Genomic DNA, 25553 nt, shown 5'->3' on the forward strand with positions numbered 1-25553 from the left:
ATCTAACTTAACTTCTTTGGGTGGCAAAAAAGCTTGTTTTATACTTCGCATAAGGACACCAAAACTTGCCCTCAGAATGATAGATGTGCAGCTATGATGCCACCTACACAAATTCATCAACGCCATTCAAGAACTCATTTGTTAGTCCTTTTCGTCATGGATATAATCTGTTATACATCGAAGCTCTCAAATTACAAATATCTATATGCAGCATAGATGTAGCTTTACAGATCAGTGCAACTTATTACGTAAATAAAAATTAGTTAATACTTATCAAAATATATAATGATGATTATACATAGTGGTTTGTTGGAGCTAATTTTAGTTGAAGAAAATGACCCTAGGAGCCTCTTTTAAGTTGCTCGCTTCATCCATACATAAGACACTTCTTTGAAGTAGTTTATTTTTTAAACAATATACCCGATACATTCCTCCACTTCAGTCAACCAGCGCGAATTCTAATAACAACATTCCCATCTATATCAACATCAATGTGAACAAGACTAGATGCACTCCTCCAATTCGACCAACCAATTTGAATTCTACTAATTTTCTCCCCATCTATATCACCATCATTTGAATAATAGACCCGATTGATGCATGGATTCCTCCTCTTCAACCAACTAACTCTAATTCTACTAATGAAAATATCTCTATATTACCATAGCATTAAAAATATACCCGATGCATTCTGCCACTTCAACCAATCAACATGAAGTCAACTAATATATGAATTTCAGACATATCACTCAATCCTGATGTATGTACACACATAACATCAAAACTTCAATTTTTACGTACATACCACTAAACTCTTATATATATACATACCTAACACAAAAACTTCAATTTATACATATACATACCACATTATCTATGCATTTAATTTATACACATCACTTAATTCTTATGTATATATAAACCAAACACCCAAACTTCAATATTTACCTACATACCATTGAACTCTTATGTATATAATACATAACACCAAAACTTTAATTTATACATACATACCACATTACCTATACATATAACTAAATTCTTATGCATGTACGAACATAACACTTAAACTACAGTATTTAAACGCATACCACTGAACTTTTATGTATATACACACCTAACGCCAAAACTTCAATTTATACATGTATACCATACAACCTATGCATATTATAACTCACATATCACTAAATTATTATGTATGTACATAACTAACACCTAAACATCAATATTTACATGCGTGTCACAAATACATGATAATAGTGGTGCTAATAGACTCACCATCTTCGAAACATTCTGATTAGAGGGAGTTCGTTCATCTCTGTAAGCTTGAGCCGCTCGTTGGACGTCGAGTTAGCTCTAATGGTGACTATATCGCAAAGCTTCATTGGGAAGGAGATGGTTTTGAGCGAAATTGAGAGGGAGAGGGAGAGGGAGAGGGAGAGTGGAGAGGGGAAGTTTCCGGCATAAGCGGAGAAGAAAGAGGCGCGCGTTGGATGGGTGGGAAGGCGAATAAAATATAGACTCGCAGGTTGAATAAATTATGTTATTTGCGTCGGATTTTCGTCTAATCTGCGTTGGAATTAGTTCGACTCTAATAAGTAAATTTTTGCATCAATTTATTATATGCAAATTAGACTCAAAAAATGTCGCAATGCCACCACTTCTTGCACCGGTTCTAGAATACTTTTTCTAACAATTTTTTTCTTACTCAAATCAGATGCAAAATCCACCACAAATACTAAAATTTATTTTTTCTCGCTTAAAAGCCACAAAAAAAGCCACAAATTCGACTCCAGACTCCATTTTTTTTTTTTGCGTCAGAAAAATCCGCACAAATTTCATATGCTAATTACAACTTCTCCTATAGTGCGGGAACACCTCCTCTTTGCCCTAACGGAGCAAATCTCTCTCTTTCGCTCGAATCTCTCCCAAGCTCTATCTCATGGGCACTCAATTTTAACACATAGCTCTCAATTCTTATCTATTTACATATTTCACGTCCAACCCCTCATATTTACATGTATCACACTATTATTACTATAAATGTGAAATACATATTTCATGCATAAGTTTATAACACTAATACACTAATGTGCTATGCATGTAAATATAAAACTCCAGGTGTGATATATGCAAATACATAAGACTTATATGTAAATAACCTATCAGCCAGCGCTTTTTTTGTCCCTAAGCGATAGCATGCATTATGAAAGGAGGGATCGAAAGGCTAAATGACAGGCAAAATAAACCGCCGATTGGGCCCACCAACATGAGCCGTCACAGCGAAGGCCGGAAAATATTCCTATATATCCAACATATTTTAGACATTTACATATTTACCGCCCACTTCTTATGTATTTACATATTTACCGCATGAATTTAGGAAATTAAAAAAATACATGAAAACAAACTTACAAAATTACTAAAAAATAACGAAAAATAATTGCATTTTTTAAGTAAAATTATTAATGATTAATATGCTTAATTAATTAAAAAAATACTCTCTATCAATTTTCTTATAAGAAGATATAAATATTTTAAAGGAAAAATAACATATAGACCTCCAAAATTTTTTTATTTACAAATTAACCGTTCTCTGGCTCATTCATTTTTTAAATTCTCACTAAAATATCAAAATTAATGAAAAAATCTCAACGCATATTTTTTATTTATCAAATTCACAATAATTTGATCGTGACATGCATAAATATATCAATTGCATGGTTCAAAACAATCCCGAATAATTAATTTATAAATATTAATATTTTAAATGATCTATATGTAATTATCTCTATTTTAAAATATCTTTCATCTAATTTTTAAAAATAAATAATTTTTTTTTACTAGAAAAATATGAGTATCTTAATCTATTTATATTATTTATATTATTAATTTATTAAAAATTAAATAAAAAATACAAATGTACACAAGCCTTTTATATGCTAATTTGCCCTTAATATTTTAGCTAATTATAGCACATAATAATTGCTTAGTTCCTACCCCCACTACACCGACTTCGCCTCTCTCTCTCTCTCTCTCTCTCTCTCTCCCCTCCCTTACAGTAGTACAGTGGGGTTCCATGGAACTTTCCTGCGTTGATGCTGCAGAAAACAGTTGAGGAAAGGTACCGATGGCAGGTGATCCTCTGCTTTCTTCACTGCTCTGTTGTCTTCCTTCTCTGCAAAAACCAATAATAAGAAACATCTCAAATTGTTGATGTTTGTTCTCCGCGTAATAAGAGATGTCGTCGTCTTCCTTACCTTGTCTTTCGAGCTGTTTTTGCATGCAGTTGTTCTCTTATCTTCTGGAGTTTTTGTGAGCTTTATTTGGAACGATGAGAACGAATTTTAATGATTTCTTAATCTGTAACTCTTTTTGTGCTGCGATTCTTCTTTGGCTTCATAGAAGATTTCATGTTTTTTGTTCTGCTTCTGAGAAAAGGGAAATCATCATGTGATTTACAGGTGGTGGCACGTGATTTAGGTTCATTTAAGTGGAAGAGTGGAGACAAGTTCCGTGACTCTGCAGATTTTCTAAGTTTAGAAGATGAGTGAATGCATGCAGTATGATTGAAACTGTTGAGGGGGAGTGGAGAGAAGTTCCGTGACTTCACGGATTTCCAAGTTTAGAAAGCGAGTGAATGCATGCAGTTTGATGGAAATTGTTGGAGAAGAGAACTTTTTAGAATTGATGAGCGGTTTGGGAAATTGGTAGAGAGGATTTCTCTGTGAATTTATTGAAGAGGTTTGAGGTAAAAAGGAAAGAAGAAGGGTTTGAAATGGAATCTACGCCTCAGAAGAGCTTGGAGAGGCTTATTTCTCAGAGAGCTATGCAGATGAGCGCCTCATTCCATTGCAAAATCTGGGTTCTGGGATTCTTTTGTGGTGTTTGTATCACTTATCTGTTTCTTGTTGCTTTTACTCCCTACAAGGCTGCGGAATTTGGATTTGAATTTACGAATTATATTGGTTCTGGTTCTGCAAATTCACCCTCCGTGAATCTAGGTAAGTCTTCTGCTCGCTGATTGATGAGTTTTTTTTTTTCTTGTCTATTACTCCAAATTATCTAACTGCAAATATGATTGTAATTGTTTTTCCAAAAAAAGTGTTTCTAATCAACATATGGAGTAGAATGATATTATATATGTATATGTATGTTTATAAACATATTTAATTTTGAATAACTTATATCAAACTATGATGTTTCTGGTTGAAATTCAAAATTAGCAAAGAATGGCTTGCTTGACTCTGTCTACACAATACTTGATGAGTTTTGTTCTTCTAATTATTTCCATCCCTATAGTTTTGTACCTAAAATTAATATACTCATGTTTGTGAACTTGTGCAAGTCCAGAAATATTTTGTATGGACTCCCTACCAATTGTACTTTATTATGTTTTAGTTGAGAAGAATGCAGTTCCAACCCTTGTTTTAGAGCTTGCTTCGTCATCATGAAATATTGTCATGATGATCTATGTACTTATCCAATCATGCAATCTAAGTAATGTAATCTAAGTAACCAAACAAGATTCAACTTTTGATTTCTGCAGAAGTTGATAGAAAAGATCAAGGCAATTTTTCAAGTAATGTTTTTGGAAGTTCACCGAATTTTGAAGGCACCGAGCAATCGAGTTATGTGAAGAAAGGAGCTTTGCTATACTCTGCTTGGAATGCCAAGCTTGATGAGTCTAAAGATTCTTATGGAGAGTTATTGAAAAAAGGGCTAAATATAACAAGTGTGCCCAAACCTCCTTATGCGGAAAACTGCAAAATGAAGGTAGAAATCAATAAATTCTTTGATATTCGTGGAGAAAATGGAAGCTTGCCTCAATGGTCACTTTGGAAGGGGAAATTAGGCCTGGAGTTGGCCAAACTTGCTTTCCCTTCTGAGGAACAGAAGCTCCAGTTTGGGCGCAAGAGGGCATTCCAAAATGCCAATCCTCCTTGGGTATGTCAATTATTTCATGAACTTCTGTTGTTACCCTGCTGCCTACTTCTTATTTAGGTTGATTATTTGGTATAACATTGATTACTAATTTCAAAGAGATTACGTAAAACTATTACTAATCTTACATTTATTTTTTGGTGTAGTATAAAGAGATATGAGAGATGTTGCACTCTCCAAATAGTTATATTGTGTGCAAGAAGCCAAGAACATTCATGACAGTAGATGGAGAGTTTTCTCATCTTAGAGTTTCACAAAAATCCTCGACACAATTAAACAACTATAACATTCAGGAAAAATAAGTCTTTTTATTTTGAAAATTTGGCAAGAGAAAAAGCACAAGGTCTAGCTTACTTAAAAGAGTTAAATTATTAATTTAGAAAACAACAATGGTTTGTCCCTCTCTCTTCAAGATGTGGTAAGATTACAACGTTGGAACTGTAGTGTTTATCTCTTGCAAGGGTAATGAAGAGTGTTGGGAGGAGATGGTATTGATAGGTAGATAGTGAATGGTGATGAATGTAGGCTTCAAGTCTATTTTATTTGGTGTTTTGATTGGAGAAGCAATGGCGGCAGTATGACTTAGTTGACAGTACTAACCGTCAAGACACTTTTACTCTACATTTTAGATGATGATCATAAATCATCGAGTATTTCAGTAGTATGTGGCCGGAATAGTTTTGCTTTCGTTTTGGTCAATCAATAATTCGGGAAGGGTATTATTCCATAGGGCAGCCAAACATTTTTGTTCTTCTTGTTGCACATGGAAATAGAGTAATAATAAAATAAAATTTCTTTTAAAATTATTATTCCTAAAATACCTTTAAAGTTAGTGATTGGTGTTAAATTAAATCATGAAATTCATCATAGGAATTAATTTATATCAATTTTTAATAGTCTGGGACTAAAGTGGAGCTCTTTAAAACACTGAGACTAAATTAGTCTGTATTTTATAGTTGGAGGGTTATTTTGGACTTCTGCTTGATTTATTTTATTTGAATTGTACTGTATATATTGGCTGTGCTTGGATGCTACAAATTTGAATGAAAGGAATGTAAAAAAGTGTTGAACAACTCCAATCAATATCTGCAGATTCACAATTAACGTACAAACTACTTGGATTTGATTTCATTTCAAAGTCTTTCTTTCAATCCAATTAAAACTACTTTTGGATAGGCAATTAAATTGTGCAACTTGTTTATTTTCCAAGTGCTCTGAACGAAGATTAACTGTGGTTGCTATTTTTGGTTGCTTTCATCTTTTGTTAATGTTTCTACAATCATTTTTCTTATAACATAACTTCTCTGCTATCCCGATAATGTTCTAATTTATTTTATTTTAGGTTTTAGGATCAGATGAGGATAATTTTCCGCTCACCCGTGAAGTCCAACGGTATTTGTGGATTCATCAACACCCACAAGACTGTGGTAACCCCAGTCTGCGATTTTTAGTTGCTGACTGGGAGAGGATTCCAGGATTTGGCATAGGAGCCCAACTAGCAGGGATGGCAGGGCTTCTTGCAATCGCCGTCAATGAAAATAGGATTCTTGTTACTGGCTACTATAATAGAGCAGACCATGCTGCCTGTCAAGGTGACATATTTTGTGATGAGTACTTAGCATTAATGGATACTTCCACCATACTCTTCATCTATTTTGGGACTGTTTAACTTGAATTTTGATCATGATTTCAATTTGATTTTGAGAAAGTTCTAAATGATTAACACCATTCATGTGTTAGGTTCATCTCATGCTCATTGGTCTTGCTATTTTTTCCCTGAAACCTCCCAAGAATGTCGGGATCGTGCCAACGACCTCATGAAGATTAAGGAAGCTTGGGACGATCATACTATTACAGTGAAGGATAACTACACATCAAAGGAGATATGGCATGGACGGATTCCCAGGTATTTGTTTGTCACCCCTCGTATTGTTTGTGAAATTGTAAACCTTGAATTTAGATAAAATACCTTGGAATGATAATTGACATTCAGGGTGTGGGGTGAACCATGGAGTTATTTGCAACCCACAACAGATATAAATGGAAGCTTGCTTCGTTATCACCGTAAAATGGATAGGCGGTGGTGGCGGGCACAGGTATTATTTAATCTGAATCTTATTTGATACCCAGAATTCTTATGCTTGGATTGAACTTTAGAAAATGTTCAGGTGAAGGGATTTAGGAGGAAACTGTTAATCAGACATGCTTCTGAGATGTTGAGAAAAGTGTGCATCTTTCATTATTACTTTTTAATTATTAGTTAAAAAATGTGTTTATATGTTTCACTTTTCTTATACTATTTTATGTGTTTTCGCCCTTTTTTTTTTTAAATCATGCTACTTTGATGAACTCACATACAAAGGTTTTTTAAATTATAACCCCTGAAAGAATATTTCTTATGTGTTTGCCTCGCTTTATTATGATTATTTTTTTGGTTGATGTTATCATCAAAAGTCTAAACTAGTTCTAGGTACGTGCCTATATTGATGTAAATATCTATAGAATTTTAAAATGAAAGTAAATGTGCTAAGCAAAATTCTGCATTAAATTGTTTTAAGGTCCCATAACTATAATCCGAAGTATCTCTTAAACATCGATGTTCTTTTGGCATAGCAGTTTGTTGATTCATTAGGAACTCCAAAATTAAGTGTGCTTTTGTTGGAGCTTCATGAGCTTGGCAGGAAATTGCATTATGAGCATAAAATCATAGTGTGTTGGGAAAAAGTAGTGTGTTAGTTAATGTAAATCATATTTTGACAGATACAAATTCTTATTATAAACGGTATTAGAACAATACACATATCAAAAAATGTGTGCTAAATATTATGAAGGAAAGTTTTATGATATTGGAACCCTTCTCAATTTGTTCAGGACATCTCTAATATGGTCTAACCTTTTTTCGGAATGTATGAGCCAGAATGACCTTTTGAATTTACTTCTACAATGTTATATATATAGTGAATGATGCTAAGATGTTTAAGAAATGAGGACAGCAATTCTTCATGTGGGTGAGATTGTAAGATCCTGAAACACTTTAAACATAGACGCACCTTTTGGTGAATTATCTAGTGTTTTATTGGATGTCTAAATTAAGTGTTCTCATGCTAAAGTAAGTCTAGGATGGGCATTATTGTGAAGTTGCTACATGAGGACAAAATTGTGAGCCGTGTTGGGCTAATCTGAGTAAGATCTCAATGGATGAGAAATAACGTTATTATAGTTATACGGATAGGCAATGATCCAAAAAAAATGAAGCTATTTGGCATTACATAACATGAGAGTGTGGGCTCTAAAAATTCGAAATACTAGGCTCTTATAGAGAGCTTAGATGTTCAGCTCTAGGTCAAACTTTGAGAAGACAAATGAGACAGTATATAAGACACCATTTATGGATTTCAACCTCATTTTGGGAGGATTTTATGATATGGGGTTTGAGGTTTCCCATGGGCGCAAGTCTCTATGATTAATTATCCCTCCTAATAACAGAAGAACACTTTCAATTAAGACTAGTCATTACGCACTAAGTATTGATACTTAGCATATAGTAGCAGCAAATTCAAATTTTAAAATTATAAAGAATTATTACCACGACCTTAAAGCGGATGGTGGGGGAAACAATGATGAACCTGATCAAGATCTCATACAACTGTCATATTAGGTTGTCATAATTCCTGGTCTACTTAATCAGTGGATATTGTCGACCTAACTTGAAGTATCTTTATCACTAGCCATGCGTTGCTTCGTCCAAGGGAACTTTATAGGGGTGGATTTTTATCTAAGGAGACTAATCTAAGTTGACCTTAGCTTACATAGGGTTTTCTCCCCAATCAAATGTACCATGTGAATCAATCATTACTCGCATGGGTAGACTAACATTTGGGTACATACGGGCTATATTTGTGGTCTCTTTATAGTGGAGCCTAATGGTCAAACCACTTGATGGGGTCTACCGGCCAAAGCACCGGTCAGAGGGCTTTAATCATAACCGCTTTTTTTTGTATTTACTTAATCAGTGGATATTGTCGACCTAACTTGAAGTATCTTTATCACTAGCCATGCGTTGCTTCGTCCAAGGGAACTTTATAGGGGTGGATATTTATCTAAGGAGACTAATCTAAGTTGACCTTAGCTTACATAGGGTTTTCTCCCCAATCAAATGTACCATGTGAATCAATCATTACTCGCATGGGTAGACTAACATTTGGGTACATACGAGCTATATTTGTGGTCTCTTTATAGTGGAGCCTAATGGTCAAACCACTTGATGGGGTCTACCGGCCAAAGCACCGGTCAGAGGGCTCTAATCATAACCGATTATTTTTGTATAGTTTTTTTATCATACTATGCAGGCAAATGACTCATGTTACATTCTTATTGATATAAAATTGTATTGAATTTGAATTTAGTAATATGTTTGATATGACATTGATTTTTTGTGAACTTGAGTTAGCTTTAAATTTTTCCACACTGACAAAAGATTGTGGAAGATGGGAGGTTTTTACTTTTAGCTTCTAGTGATAGATTTTTTTTTAGATATTTGAATTTCATAATTTTATAATAATTTTATAAATAAACCCATTCAGTTAAGATGTTTAATGAATATGTTCATCATCAGAGAATAATTGTAACGTAAAATATCATTAAGAACTTTAGTCATGTCAACTCATTGAGACTTAGTGTTGTCAACTCCTGTCCTTATATAGAGAAGGATTAGACTGACCAAAATGTGGAACTTAAGAGCACACCATATAAGTAAGATGGTCTCTTGCCCGCGCAATATTCTCAGACTACATAAATAAATATTTAACAAACTGATTGAAGCACATGCGTGTATTTAATTTATTGGTTTGATTTAATTTTTAATTAGTTTTGCATGCAATTTAAAGTGGATTAAATTTAAACTGAAGCACATTTTAGCTCACACAATATTCTCAAGCGTTAAAATCTAATCATTTTGATAACGTCGGAGCACATGCGAGAATTTCAAACTTTTTTAGACGAACATTTAGTGGAACTTTATTATTATTCTCACTAGTGTGTTATCATTAAAGTTTGCGCAAATATTTTCACTTTAAGCTTTTAGTTTTGCCTTTGTCTGCTAGTGCGGGAGGCTTGCAGATCAGGTGGCGAAGGGCGTAAATTGGATACAAGTTCATAGTTTTAAACCCATATTTCCATTTAGATGTTTTAGCCAGATGCCATTTTAGAATTTTGTTTGTATATGGACAACGAAATTCATCTTTATATGACTTATTAAACTCATGCGAACTCCACATGATATCTTTTTCTTCTGTAAATAGAAAGTTAGTTTCACTTTGTTTCATTCAATTTCCAAATTCAATTTTCAATATTCATAAGTCTTTTTAAGTGTGAAAAGATTCTGCTATAAAGAGTGATATTTCAAATTTTGATGTGAGTTTATTTTTTAGCCTGTTTGAATTTAAATTTTTTGAATTCATTTTTTAGCATAATCTTGAATTTAATTGAGCTATTTAATTTCTAATTAGTTTCATTTTAAGCCTTATTTTAAGTTCCTCGGTCAATCAAAGTTTTGATAGCGGCGTGTCATTGTGTGGGGCCTACCTCGAGAATGCTGAGCCGTACTCACCTATCTATAAGACGCACATGAGTAATGTTTTGCAACATGGAGTTCATAAATCTTCTAACCTACCTGTCTAAAATACGTGCATGCGCAATATTTTTCAACACCAAGGTCATAAATCTTCGATCGCACTCATCTGAAGAACATGCATGTGTCTTCAAGTACATTTTTAAAAGCAATAAGAGATTTATATTCTGTAGCATTTTATTATTGGCATTACCGTTAGCCAGAACTTGAACAGTCTCCCGGCATTATCGGTGCTTGGGGGGTTACCTGGAATGCTCTACCCTACCCACCTATCTATAAGATACGCACAGGTGATATTTTGTAACAAAGAGATCATAAATCTTCCAACCCTCCCACCTAAATGACACATGTGAGCCTTCAGACATCTGTTTAAAAGCATAGGAGTGTTTTCTTATTGGGTTCGAACAACCCAAACGATTACATAATGTGTTCAAAAATGTATACCTACATGTGTGGTAACGGTAACAATGTGAGGCAACAAATGAAATGAAGAGAAAATATGCATTTTTTTATTTCTTTCTTTTTTTTTCTGCTTTTTTACTGTACTCACACACAAACACAAATTAAGCTTCTCATCAAACAGTAAATCTGTCAGTTTGAAACTCCTATAGAGTTTCTACATATCTATTTCTCTCATAGTAAACCACCAAAATGCCAAAATGACAATTTTCATTCCTTTTTCTGAATTTTGCATGAAAAAAATATTTGACACCATAACTTGAACAAAACTTTGAGCTGGATTCAGTAGATTCAATTTCAAATCTCATGAAACTTTAAATATCTATTTATCTTAAATTTTGTTCTTTCATCAGAAATAACTACAATAACTTCAAAATTTTTCCCAATTTGAATTTCTATTTTTCTTCACATGCACAATAAAAGCTTTGAATCCTAGAGAAATTTAAATCTCATTCTTCATTCTCATGCAAAAATGATTTGTAAGATTTTGCATGCCGCTTCTCTCAAAATTTATGCGAGTGCATCCGAAACATTAAATTTAGCTAAGAAGACACTCATATTATAAGAATTTTGTATATAAATCATTGGTATGACTTTTCAAGATGTCATTAAAAACAAAATCTATAATAACCTACAATAGATAATGAATCTCTCTCGTTCATTCCCTTAGAAGCCAAACCACTGCCCAGATATCATGCCGATGCCCATGCTTTCTCCGTTTCTTCCACAAAATCTTCCACCAATAAAAAATGTGGGAGGCTTTATTTATTCCAGAAGCCCTAAAAACTATTAGTTGTGGATTCCACACATTTGAATTTTATTGTAATTTTTGAATTTTATTGTAATTTGGTTATATTAATTGCACGAGTACAACCAATACAATCAAATTCGGCGCGGCCTGCACACATGGGAATTTTTTTGTATTTTGGTTTTATTGCTCCCCGCTAGCCTTCGCCCAGATCCCGTCCATGTTCCTGCCACTCCGTTCCCGCGCTGCTGTCTGACGCATCTCCGATGTCGACACTGCAAATAATCTACCAGAAAAATATTACATCAGGACTCCACACGAGCTATGTGCGGGCATTCTCTTTGTGTTATTCAGGTGTTAACATTTGAATAATATACAATAACATTTGAATAATATGAGGAGAATATTCTCTTGTGTTATCTGATCAATCAACACGAAGTAATAATTTCATTTCACTCCACGAGTAGTAGCTGGTACACTGAATAAATATTTTTTCCGTACGAAGCGCCCCTCTCAGTCCCTTCTTTCGTACAGAACCACCCCTCTTCTTCACTCATCCCAGACGCACGTTCTCCCGCTGCCTGCTCCTCCCATGCAAGTCCACTTAAGTCCCGTCTACTTCTCCGGCCAGCGATAGCAAAAGAAGGCATCCCGCCGGTGATCCCACCTCTCTCACGCGGTTCGAGCACGCCTCCACTCAACCCGAGCAGCCTGCTCCTCCCAGGCTACAGTTTCACACTCCACGGCCTGCCGACGTCAACCCAACCCGAAATTTTTACTCTGCACAAACTCACACGCCTCAGCTCAGTAATCGATAGTGCTCTCCTTTCTTCATTCTTCACAGCCTCCAACCCACAAGCAGAACGCCACCTCTCTCTGTCTCTCTCCGAACCTAGAAGCCCCAACTTCCACACCTCTCCGAACCTAGAAGCTCCAACCTCTGCACCTCTCCAAACTGCAGCATTTCAAGCCCTATTAACCAGCACCTTCACCTACCCGAGAGCCATAACACTCGTAACTCTTTCATAATCTGACTCCTCCGACTTCACTGCCTTGTCAGCAATTCCAACTTGCAGGCCACACTCAGGTAAAGTTTGGGATTTAAATTCCAACTTGCCTGCATAATCATTGTTATCATTTTGGCAGGAGAAGTAAATATGAGATTTAAAGTCCCGTTGGATTCAAAACTTTTATTTCGCCTTTGAAGAAAAGCAGGATTTCAGATTTGACAAAATTTAAAGTTGTCATTTTGGTTGTTTTTCTGAGGGAGGAGCAAAATTAAAGATTAAGGGAGCTTTAAAGTTTAATGAGATTTGAAGTTGAATCCATAGAATCCATCTCAAGTTTTGTTTGGTTTTACTTCCACACACTTTCACCATTTTAGATTTAAGGCAAAAATCAGAGAAATGAATGAAAGTTGTCGTTTTGGTTATGTTTTGCTATGACATAAATGAAGATTTAAAAATCTGTAGGAGTTCCAAGTTGTCAGTTTTATTTTTTGATGAGACGACAACAACAACAACAAAGCCTTAATCCCACTATGTGGGATCGGCTACATGAATCATTTTTCTCCATTGCATCTTATTTAGTGTCATATTTTCATTTAGTTCTAGTAAATTAAGATCATTTTTAATACAATAAGTCCAAGTCTTCCTAGGCCTACCTCTGCCTTTCTTAACACAAATGGAATCTAAAACATCTACTCTCCTAATCGGATCATCATATGGTCGACGTTTAATGTGACCAAACCATCTATGACGACTTTATCTAATTTTGTCCGTCACAGGAGCTACACCAACCCTATCACGGATATATTCATTTCGCATTTTGTCTCTAAGTGTAAGACCACTAATTCACCTAATCATTCTCATCTCGGCAACACTTAACTTATTAATATGCTTCTCTTTTAAAGGCCAACATTCAGCGCGATAGAGCATTGCAGGCCGTTTTATAAAATTTTCCTTTCAGTCTAAGCGGCACTTTTATATCACACAAAAGGCCCGAAGCATTCCTCCACTTCAACCAACCAACTAATTCTACTATTAACATCCCAATCTATATCACCATCGCTTTGAACAACGGACCCAAGATATCTAAATCGTTCACACCTTTTAATAATTTGATCACCCAAAGTCACACTTTTGTCAGTAGAGCTATTACTACTAAAATTACATTTCATGTATTCAGTTTTAGTTCTACTTAAATGAAGGCCTTTAGACTCCAATTTAGACCTTCATAATTCAAGTTTTTCCTGGGCTTTTTCTCTTGTTTTATCCACGAGAAGGATATCATCAGCAAAAAGCATACACTAAGGTGTAGATATACATTTTTGAACATATTATGTACTCGTTTGAGTTGTTCCAACCTGAAGAGAAAACATTATTGTGCGGTTAAACATGTGTCTGAAGACCCATGCGCGTAGAAGGCTTATGATATTTATATTGCAAAACATCACTCATGCGTCTTACAGACTGGTGGGTAGGGTCCAACACTCCGGGGTAGCCAAACCGGATGACGGTGAGAGGTTGTTTGAGTTCAGGCTGATGTCAATGTCGATAATAAAATGCTAAAAGTATAATCTCTTCTTGCTTTTAAACATGTACCTAAAGATTCATGCATGTCTTTTAGATGGGTGTGATCAAAGATTTGCGATTTTGGTGTTGAAAAATATTGCCAATGCACGTCTTTTAGACTGGTGGGTTAGAAGATTTATGATTTTGATGTTCAAAAAAGATTACTCATGCGTGTCTTATAGACGAGTGGGCGAGATCCAACACTCTCGAGGTAACCCCAAAGAGGGCTCAACGTCAAAAGACTACCAAATTTTCGATTGACTGTAAAACTTAAAATAAGACATAAAATGGACATAATCAAAATTTAAATAATTTAAGTAAATTCTACATTAAGCTTAAAAAAAAAAGCTATAAACTTAAATTGAAAGAGGCTAAAAAATATACTCAGATATAAATTTGAAACGCCGCCCTCTAAAACATTAACAAAAGCTTCTTGCACTTAGGAAAATCTATGAAAACTAAAAATTGAAATAAAAAATTGAATGAAATGAATTAAAACCGACATTCTATTTATAGAATGAAAAAAATGTCGTGTGGGGTCCGCTTGAGTTTCATTAGTCATATAAAGATAAATGTTGTCACCTATATATAAGTAAAATTCTAAAACGACATATGGCTAAAGCCTCTAGACTAGAATCTGATTTAAAAGCTACGAAAGTCTATCCAATTCACGCCCTTTGCCACCAGATCTGCAATCCCCTTGCTCTAGCGGACAAAAGGCGAAATTAAATACTTAAAAATATTTGTACAAACTTTAACGATAACAAACCCGTGCAAATAATGATAAAGTTTCTCTTGAAAATCAGTTTAAATAAGTTTGAAATTCGCGCGTGTGCCCTAACGTTATCATAAATGATTAAATTTGAACGTTTGAGAATGTTGCGCTGACTAAAGTTGTTTATGTTTAAATCATATCCACTTTACAATACATACAAAACTATTTAAAAATTAAATCCAACCAAACAATTAAATACCCACATGTGCTCCAATCAATTTTTTAAATGTTTATCATGTGTGAGAATGTTGTGCGAGCAACAAGTCATCTTGCATATAGGTTCAGGTTGTAAGTTGCATATTTGGCCACTCTGATCCTTCATATTTGGACCGAAGTTAACAAAACTAAGCCATTGAACCAACCTAATCCTCTTTCTTACAGGGATTGAAGTTTGTATGATTAGTGCTCTCAATGATATTTAAGATTCAATTATTTTCTGATAATGTGCATATTCATTGCACATCTTAATCTTTATAAAATTATATAATTCAAATATTTAAAATGAAACTTATCACTCAAAGCTGGAAGTAAAACTCATTCTCAACAATCGCTAGTTAGGGTAGACAAATATAACATTGACTCGAGCTTATAAAATGCTAATGCTATCTCAAACATATTACTAAATTTATACTCAAAATAGTTTTGTATGCATTGTAATCTTTCCGCATTGTTTGGCTAGTAGGCTCCACAAAGAAAGTGGTTATGACCACAATCTGACCGAGTGGTTTGGCCATTAGGCTCCACAAAAGAAATGTTTATGATAAGAGCCCTTTTATCGAGTTGTTTGGCTAGTAGGCTCCATTAAGTCGTTTGGCCAGTAGACTCGATATGTTCCTCAATGATAATCTACCCTTTTGAGTATTAAACCAGATGGTATATTTGATAGATCAAAAAACTCTGTAACCTAAGGTCGATTTAGATTAGTCCCCTTAGATAAATATTCATTCTTTGGCCTATAGGGTCCCATTGGCTGAAACAACTCATAACTACTGACAAGAATCTTTTTGTCAGGTTGGGTTAACTATCTTTACTAATTAAACAGATCAGAAATCATGACACCGCGGGATTAGAACTATGAAATCTCGATTGGATTCTTCATCGTTTTATCCACTATTCGTTTTAAGCTCATGGTGATAATTCTTTATAATTTTAAATTTTAAATTTTCTTCTACTATATGCTAATTATCAATAATTAGCGCCTAATAATTAGTCTTAATTGAAATTGCTCTCCTGTTATATGGAAGGGTAATTAATCACAGGGCTTTGCACCTATAAGAAACCTTAAACCTCAGATCTTAAAGTCCTAGCAAAATGAGAGTGAAATCTTTGGGTAGCGTTTTATCTGCTATATCATTTATCTTCTGAAAATTTGGCTCAGAACTTAACATATAAACTCTAGAATGGAGTCTTGTAATTTTTAATTCATCTGATGATTAGCCTTAATCAAAAGTGCTCTTCCATTATCTGAAGGGGTGATTAACTATAGGACCTTGCACCTATGAGAAACCTTAAACCCCAGATCTTAAAATTCTCGCAAAATGAGGGTGAAATCTTTGGGTAGCATCTTATCTACAATCTCATTTGTCTTCTAAAAATTTATCTTGAAACTTAACATATAAACTCTTGACGGGAGTATGTTATTTTGAATTTTTGGAGCCCACAGATTTTTGGCGACTTCGACAGGAAATATTTTTCTTTGCATCTTTAGCTAGTCATATTTATATTCACTATAATAGCAGCTTAAAAAAATACTATAAAATAAATAAAAAATTATTTTTATTGTAAATACTTAGGGCTTGAGTAAACTACGTCTGAAGAGCATTGAAACACAACCCTTAGATTTCAATCTAAGTGTATGCTATCAAAATGTCCTAACAAAAAGATACAACTATGTATGGTGAATATTGGGGCATGGCCATTAGATTTTAAGTTAAGCGTCTTTTGTCAAAAGATCCCAACAAAATGATATATTCGTTCTGGAGACTATTGTGGCATGGCCATTGTGTCTGCCACCAAAATATGCTAACATAAAAATAAATTGCCTGGCGAGCATCGGAGTAAAGAAACCTAACTCTCAATTCAAAAGTCTATCACAGAAAGGTCCCAACAGAAAGATAAACACAATATGATGAGCAATTGGGCATGACCCGTAAGTTTTATTTCGGAATTCTACCCCTGGAAGGCCCCAACCGAGAGATAAGGTCTGCAAGGTGAACACCAGAGTGTAATCCTGAAGTTTTAAGTCAATATTCACCACCGAAAGATCCCAACAGAGAAATCCCACTATGTTTGGCTGCTATCCAACTCAATGATTTAGAGGTTCTCATCATTGATTTAGACATTCTCATCATTGAAGATAGGGTCACTGCTAAATTTGTTTAAGCCTTTTCAACTTACACGAGGGTCAACAAAAATATGACGCCCATGTTTGAGCGATTTTGATTGACGAGTTAGCCAATTACTAATTTAGTTCACTAGGTATGCTATGGATAATCTCAGTAAAGTGTCAAAATTGTCCCTTGACTGTTTACTTCGAGTCATTTTAGTTCCAGAGTTTATAAAAATGCTAAATTAGAGTCCCTATACTGTTGTAATAGAGGCAAAAATAGTCCTCATTAGGGACTAAATCAATTCATATTAAAAGAGTGGGATCAAATTGACACTTCTATAAACTCTGGGACTAAAATGACCCCTGTGAAGATTCAAGAGACCATTTAGACACTTTTCTCGATAATCTTTAATTTTAAATTTGTTTGTTTTTTTCATTTTCTTAGAAAGCCGGCAGGATCTGTCAACTTATTCATTAGCCTTTCGATCATTTCACTATTGTTTTATGGATATTTTTCCTTACAAAATTCTTTAACCGTTTGTAAAATCTCTAATCTTGTTTGATGCACTTTTAATATGAACTGTTTTCTCTTTTTCAGGCACTACGGTATCTAATGAGATTTCAAAGCGAGTATACATGTAATCTACTTAATGTAGCCAGACACTCAGCTTTTGGCATGCAAGCGGCTGAAATGGTCCTCAGAACTATTCCTTCTGGTTGGCCAAAGGTTTCAAATTTGTCTATTCTTAGCTACTTTTGCCATTTTTTCTGCAATTCACAGTTTGTATATCTTATTGTCAAATTGGCTTTCTATAATCTGACCATGAATTGCTTATTATGCATACAAATCTAATCGATCGGGTTATATTGCATTTCTTGCGTGCGAAGACAATAAAGATCGTTAAATCTTGAGCTTTCACGAAGAAAATCCAGCGAAGTTTTGCACAATGGGGGAGAACCTGACAGTTTATACTTATAAATGCTTGGTTGATTTTGTTCATTTCTATTTCTAAAAAGGCAAATTTATCATCTTTATGTTGACCTCATTTTTATGAGGTCTTACTTTTCATCTCCTTAGAGTCTAGGATCTGGCCTTAGCATTTCTTATTCGACTCTCCTAGAAGGTTAGTATTGGGACCCACACTATTTAGAAATTTGGACAATTTCTTGACTTCTTGTAGTTTCATATGGGTGGTCTCAAATTCTAAGCATTTAGTTGAGTCAATTAAAATCAAGATATTGAAACTCAAGTTGAGCTCCTACAGGGGGCGAAAAAGTTATAAGGAGACCCTTCGGCGTGTGACTAGCAACTTGCTGCCGAGAGCGGTCTGCTTGACTTCGGTCCTCAAAACACTCTGCTCTTTAAATGGCTCCGATTGAACTAAGTTAACTCCAATTTGCGCGTGATGCGACAAATGAAGTCATTTAGTCTGATCGGAGCCGTTTAACGAGCAAAGTGCTGACTGACTGTTTTGTGCATTTCCTTGCTCTCGGAGCTTTTGGGGCAGAGGTTTTTGTGCTTTCATATATGGATGTAAGTGTTTTTTTTTTTGTTGCTTCTTCATTCGCCCTCATTCATTCAGTCTATTTGAGGACTAAGTTTATTATTCTTTATTTGATTGATGCTTGGGAACTTTATGATTTGTTGAAATTGATCCTTATCTTATGATATTTGGGATTTTTGATTCTTGTTGCATGATATTTGAAGCTTTTATTCTTTCTGTTGTATGATATTTGGAAATTTTGACTCTCATTACATAATATTTGGAGGTGTTTACCGTTGCATGATTTTCAAAAATTTCACGGTTTGCTGAAAGCTGGTTCTTGATATATGCGGCTTGGAATCTTTATAGTTTGATGAATGAGTTCTTATTGCTTAATATGGGTAGGGTGGCAGATATGTATTGGAGCTTGAATATTGGACAGGTGAACACATTTGAGGATTCACATAGAGACCACTCGAATTACATTTACACATTTAGCATTTATATTCCAACTGTGACATGAATATCACTTAATTTTTATTTAGCACCTAAACTACAATGAAGAAGTGCAGTTTTTTTTATTAATCGTGATGTATTTATATGAATCAGCCTGAATTCTAAATAAAAGCTTGGTTTATGGTGTATGCACACATATATGTTACCAAGGATTAGGGTATATGTATATTTTTGGCAGTCTTCTATATTTGTACGTTTATGCAACTCTTAAATTTAAAATCTGTGCATACAGATTTCTATAATCTTAGATATGACACTTCAATCCAAATATTGCACTTGCACATTCTACAAGGCTTTATGACATTTGTGCAGCTAATATTTACGTGTACGACACTGAAAGTTGGATGAATAACTTTAGTTTTTTTTTGGAATTCCTGGTTCATTTACATATATGGCATTGAAAACTTGATGAATTATTTCAAAATTAGCGGGATTTACATGCTTGAACTTTTAGATTTACAAAAAAAAGAATAAATACAATTGGATCATCATACACTTACATGCCTAAATCCTCAGATTTTGTATGTATATGCTTAAATCTTCATTGGAGTACCCAATCATTTCTTATAAATTTGCATATTTAACACTGAAGTTTGTGTTCTGTTCTAACTTTTGAGACGGTTTAGGCCATGAAATTGGTGGGATACTTTCACATTTGTTATACATCCAAACATAAGACAGTATATTTGCTTGTCCATTGTTTAAACTATTGGAATCACAGTGAAGTTGCTAGCTGCTTTATGGTTCAAATAAAAAAATGAGATGTGAGATTTTTGTTGAGACATTGAAAACCGATATCTTGTTGACCTACATTGTCGTTTTCTCTTCAGTCTAAATATATATATATATATATATATATATGGTTCATGTAAGGAGATCTAGACATTGTTTGTGCTGGCTCACTTTGCTTGCACAAGCTTTTGGTGCTCTTGATTCATTATCTATTTGTTTTACTGATTAATCTTCTGTTGATTATAGTGTTGAATGCTAGTTTATTGGCGGAAACCCTCACTTGTCTTCTTCTCGTTTAATAAAAAAAAAAGGAAGGAACAAACAAGGAAGCTTATATAGGGTTGTGCGTGAAAGACAAGAAAATGTGCGTTGTTTTTTTGAAAATGTGAAAACGTTATTTTTAGAATTATTGTTTTTCTTATGGAAAGAAAAAAAAAAGAGAAGAAGACATGATTATTTTGGTTTGGATAAAGCATTAGAGGTATGCTGACGCTACTCATAAATCTATATTATATATGATACTGGGCTTCCTTCCTTTAATTAACCATTGCTTTTGATAGGCATCAGTTATGTTGGGATTTAGAGCTTGCTTCAATGAAGATTAATGAAATGTGATACATGCATTTATTCGGTTAAGGGTGTTTGAAAGATTTACATACAAACTAGACAATTTTTTTTTTTTTTTATGTATATGTATATGCATAACCTGTTTTGATGATTTCTTTTGTTAACATAAAATTTAGGTGTTAAATACGACTTTTTATAAAGAATTGGATAATAAGAATGTAAAGGCATGTATAAATCCTTGGTAACCTTTTCTTTGTGATAGAAATCCAAAATTTATGTGGGTCGGCTGTATGCAAATCTGAAATTTATGTAAATTGGCTTTATGCAAACCTGAAATTTATGCAAATTTGAAATTCATATGGGCAGGTTCTATGAAAAAAAAAATCCGGAATTCATATGCATCGATTTTAGATAAATCTGAAGTTGTTACATAAATTGATTTTTATCCCTTGGAAATTTGTCATCTATTTATACATATAGCAGACACTTCACATGTACTTACAAATCTAACGCCTGCAGTTTGAATTCTATACTAAACCTTCAGGTAGCTCATATTAAGAAGCTTGTCGGGATATTTTCACATATTGCTGTACATCCCCACATAAGATACTCATATTCTACTCTTCCACTGTTTTCTCAGTGGAGTTTTTTTTTAGCTGGTTCAAATAAATTTTCTTACTTTCCCATTAGGAGTACATTGGCAAGACAATATTTATGGCACTTAAGGTTTATGTATTATATCAAACTTTAAGGTTGATTTGTGCCATGGAATTATTGGTATGCCATTCTCATTGTTAGAGGTAATTATTTAATGATTGAAATATTTATATGGATATCAGGCTGGCGCATAAGTGGGAGGTGACGGGGATATGACTTTGTGAGGGTGCAGTGATCAATACTACTTTTCACCAACATTTTGTGAGAAGCTACCACTATTTTTTTAGGTTGCTAGTAGCTCTAGCCTGACGGCGTGGTTAACTCGTGGACCATCTGATATATATATATATATAATATAACAAAAATCTTTGCTCGTGACACTAATATCTGTGGCTGCTAAGTGAAAGCTTAACTTTACTTATATGTTTGACAAATTAAGAATTTTGGATGTTACCTTCTACGAGCTCACTTGTTAATCACTTTGATCGGGCTAGGGGTTGCTCTCCTTTGATCTTCTTGTGAGTGGCTTATATCTGAAGTTTGAGTTCATGCACACATATTGCTTATAGTTGCCTACGAATGTTCCTCGAGAATGAACAGGGCCAGTGGTTCTGAGTCTGAGCCCCCCTAACTTAAATTCTTATACTTAGCTTCGGTCTTTCATATATGCGCTGACTTTCTTATGTACACATATGCTCATGTCTTTTGTGTTTTTTCTTCCATAATATTTGCATGTTTTACCTGTGATTTTACCTTATTAGCAGCAGAGAGACGGTAGATACGTGCTACTACTTTTTCTTTTATTGGACTTTCCTTACTGTATTTTGTTATATGTATTCCATTTATGCATAATTTACCATACCTGTAAAAGACCCATAGGGTAGATGACAGAAGACAACTTGTTTAGGAGGAACCCTATAGTAAAACTCTGCGACCCGACAATAATAGACGATCACCAGTTCAAACACACTTCCTAACCATCACAGTAAGAAGCTTCGAGCGAGCTGTCTGAGAAGCAAGACGAGGATGCAAGTGGACAGAGGACAACTTTAGATGGCGGTCAAGACTCAACGTGAAGCAAAGGATGGATCTCATTAAAAGTTTCTATAGTTTTAAACAACATAAATCTTTAGGACTCTGAGGTCATACTTCTAACACAACATGAATTCTTACATTATTTTTAGGCTTTCGCACGAGTATATGTCGTGCTATATAAACCCTAACTATTTTTAGGATTCCGATGTAGGTATTCGATACAACGTAAATCCTCCCATCTTCTCGGGCTATTTGGATATGTCGTGCAAATGTAAGTCCAAAATGTCTAAATAATGTACAGGATTGAAACATTATATATCTTCTCTCTCAAAGACATAAAACCAAACCATAAGATAGTTTGAAATGTCACTGAGGTTTCATTGGTATCTCCGACATCTCCCTTCGGGTTCATAAATAATTGTTTCACATTGAGCTTTTCCCATTTGATATTTTAATAGACAATCGTGGAAACTAAACATTGAATTCTTGAAGATGAAACTCCTGATATTGATCGAGTTAAGTTGTAATTAACTATCGGGGATTGTCCCTATAAGAGAATTAGAAACCCAGATAATCTAAATTTTATTTAATTCTCATATTAGATAGAAGAATTGTCGGTCATAAATTCCGCAGACTAAACGACTGTCATAAATTTCTTTGTTTATATAATCAAGCTTACTGTCAACTAGTATGCTCCTCTCGGGATGACGTATTACTTGTAATATTTCGCTCGATTACTTAAACTATTAGATATATGAGATCTATTTTGCCTCATCTTTTAAAATTAAAATACTATTTTTAGAACCAAAATTATATACATATTAAATTGAAAGCATTTTCAAAAAATAAAAGCAACCGACTTTAAATGGAAAAAATATGTCGTCTATAAAAATAAGTAGCATATAAGAAATCAAGATATGCCAACAAAATTTCAAAGCTAAAAAAAAAAAAGCAGAAATTGCTTATGAAATATAATGAATGCTGTATTTCTTAAAATTAACTAATGGTGTTCCTACTTTTGTTGACTAACCCTCAAAGGTCTTTCACATTTTGAGCCATACAAAACTATTATTGTAATGGGTTAAATAATAGAGTTATGCACATACATGCCACCCAATTCCTATGTATTTACATATCTAACACCTAAACTTTTCCTTTTACATTAATAGCACCCAAGTCTTTCATATCACATTAAAAATACCACCGTTTTAACTTTTATAAAGTGAAATATTTCGTCATGCATGGGTAAGGTGGCGTGTATTGAAAAAATTGAATTTTAGAAAATTAGATATGTAAATACATAGAAATTGAATGTTATGCATGTAAATGATCCTAAATAAATTGCTTTCTTGTTCGTAAAATTCTTCTGCATGCTAATCGTGAAGACACTTTCTCTGCATTTATTCAGAATATTTTGTTACTGTTTTCTGCTTTCACAGGTAAGTGTGGAAAGCTCTCGTACTGATATTGAAGAGTTTGTATGGTCAAATCACAAGCCATGGATTCCCAGACCAATTCTTAGCATGCATGTAAGAATGGGAGACAAAGCCTGTGAAATGAAAGTGGTTGAATTTGAGAATTACATGAATCTTGCTGAGCGGATTCGCAAAAACTTTCCTAATCTTAACAGCATCTGGCTTTCCACAGAGATGCAGGTTCCTTTTTTTTTTTGTTTCAGAGCTTTATACCCTACTAACTTCAGTTGCCCTGTATTTATTTATTTATTTTGCAATATAATGAATTGTGCAGGAAGTTATTGATAAATCAAAATTATACCCTCACTGGAAATTTTATTACACAAATGTCACACGCCAGATTGGAAACATGTCAATGGCCTCATATGAGGCAAGCCTTGGCAGAGAAACAAGCACCAATTATCCACTTGTTAACTTCATAATGGCTACTGAGGCTGATTTCTTCATTGGAGCCTTGGGTTCAACATGGTGTTTTCTAATAGATGGCATGAGAAATACTGGAGGGAAAGTGATGGCTGGCTATCTAAGTGTCAATACAGACAGATTTTGGTAGCTGAAGAAATACATAAAAAAAATGGGTGCATGTGGTATGTAAATATTTCTCCTTTTCCATTTTGCTCTGGCATGGAAGGTTTTTTTTTCTTTAACAGTGTTGTAGATAACTGGGAAGCTGAGGCCACATTTCAGTGGAAGCAATAAGAATAACTGCTCCTGTAAATGCATTTCCATTAGTAAATTTGATTGTAATTTTTAGTTTTGAAAGGTTTTTATTGTTAGAAATGTGTTACTGGTTGATATATTGATAACTGAAAAATGAAATAGGATTTTGCTTCCAAGAAAGCCACCCAAAGGTCTTCTATATGACAACAAATGATCAGTTGAATCCAATTGATTTCATCCTTTTAGTACCGATCTCAGCTGTAATTCTGCTCTAAATTCTCAATTTTTTGACGCAATCTGAGGTTGATGTTTTTCTGGTATTACTACAAGACAAGACTGGTACATATTTTTTATCCAGAGGTTACCTTTTCCCCACGCACGATGTGAGGCATGTAATTTAACTTAAGTTCGAGGTGCCAAGTTGCCAAGTTTGTTGGCAAGGCGCTCTGAAGTTAGTCATTCTCCTCAGGATGACTTTTGTAGATGGTTGTGTGGTCGTTTGATTAGTTAGTTGTCTAGATGGCAGCAAAATTGCTGAGACATTAGTGAAGGTCGACTCATCGGTGTTTAATTGTGTGGCATGTTGGTTGGAAATAAATTGAAGAATTTAAGTTGTTGAGTTTGGTGGCTAGGTCACCAAGAGGTCGGCCGCACTGGGATGACCTATCAAGATGGTTATAATATCGTTGAGAAAGAAGTTGGTAGTGCTACATGATCACTAAGAATTTGGGATAGGATGTTGAGAGTTGTCAATGAAGGGGTGCCAAGCGATTAACTAGGTGTGGCACAACAAGCTGGCAACATTATGGCACATGCACATGAGGCTATGTGCTAGATGTGTGCATGTGAGGCACATAACTTACGCTCAAATGAGTCTGCATAGTGAACACGAAACACAGGGGAGAGCATGTCGAGTGCACAATATGGTTGTGAGTGAAGATTGGCTTGACGTGGATAGGGCTAATAGTTA

The 25553-nt window shown here is 34.5% G+C and overlaps 1 protein-coding gene across 3 annotated transcripts; it reads left to right on the forward strand.

The window, feature by feature from the left end:
* Nucleotides 1–3026: 3026 nt before the first annotated feature.
* On the forward strand, nucleotides 3027–24699 carry LOC110026204. Of its 3 annotated transcripts, none has more exons than XM_020727069.1 (9): nucleotides 3027–3137; nucleotides 3465–4004; nucleotides 4550–4947; nucleotides 6287–6536; nucleotides 6685–6850; nucleotides 6938–7040; nucleotides 18056–18184; nucleotides 23888–24103; nucleotides 24198–24699. In XM_020727069.1, the coding sequence occupies exons 2-9, from the start codon at nucleotides 3779–3781 to the stop codon at nucleotides 24474–24476; spliced, it is 1767 nt and encodes a 588-aa protein (XP_020582728.1). In that variant the 5' UTR covers nucleotides 3027–3137; nucleotides 3465–3778; the 3' UTR covers nucleotides 24477–24699. The 3 variants fall into 3 exon arrangements, with proteins under 3 accessions (XP_020582728.1, XP_020582744.1, XP_020582735.1); XM_020727085.1 differs by having other exon boundaries at nucleotides 4604–4947; XM_020727076.1 differs by lacking the exon at nucleotides 3027–3137 and adding an exon at nucleotides 3274–3365.
* The last annotated feature ends 854 nt before the right edge of the window (nucleotides 24700–25553 follow it).

This window comes from Phalaenopsis equestris, unplaced genomic scaffold, assembly GCF_001263595.1.
Source record: "Phalaenopsis equestris unplaced genomic scaffold, ASM126359v1 Scaffold000002, whole genome shotgun sequence".
NCBI lineage: Eukaryota > Viridiplantae > Streptophyta > Magnoliopsida > Asparagales > Orchidaceae > Phalaenopsis > Phalaenopsis equestris.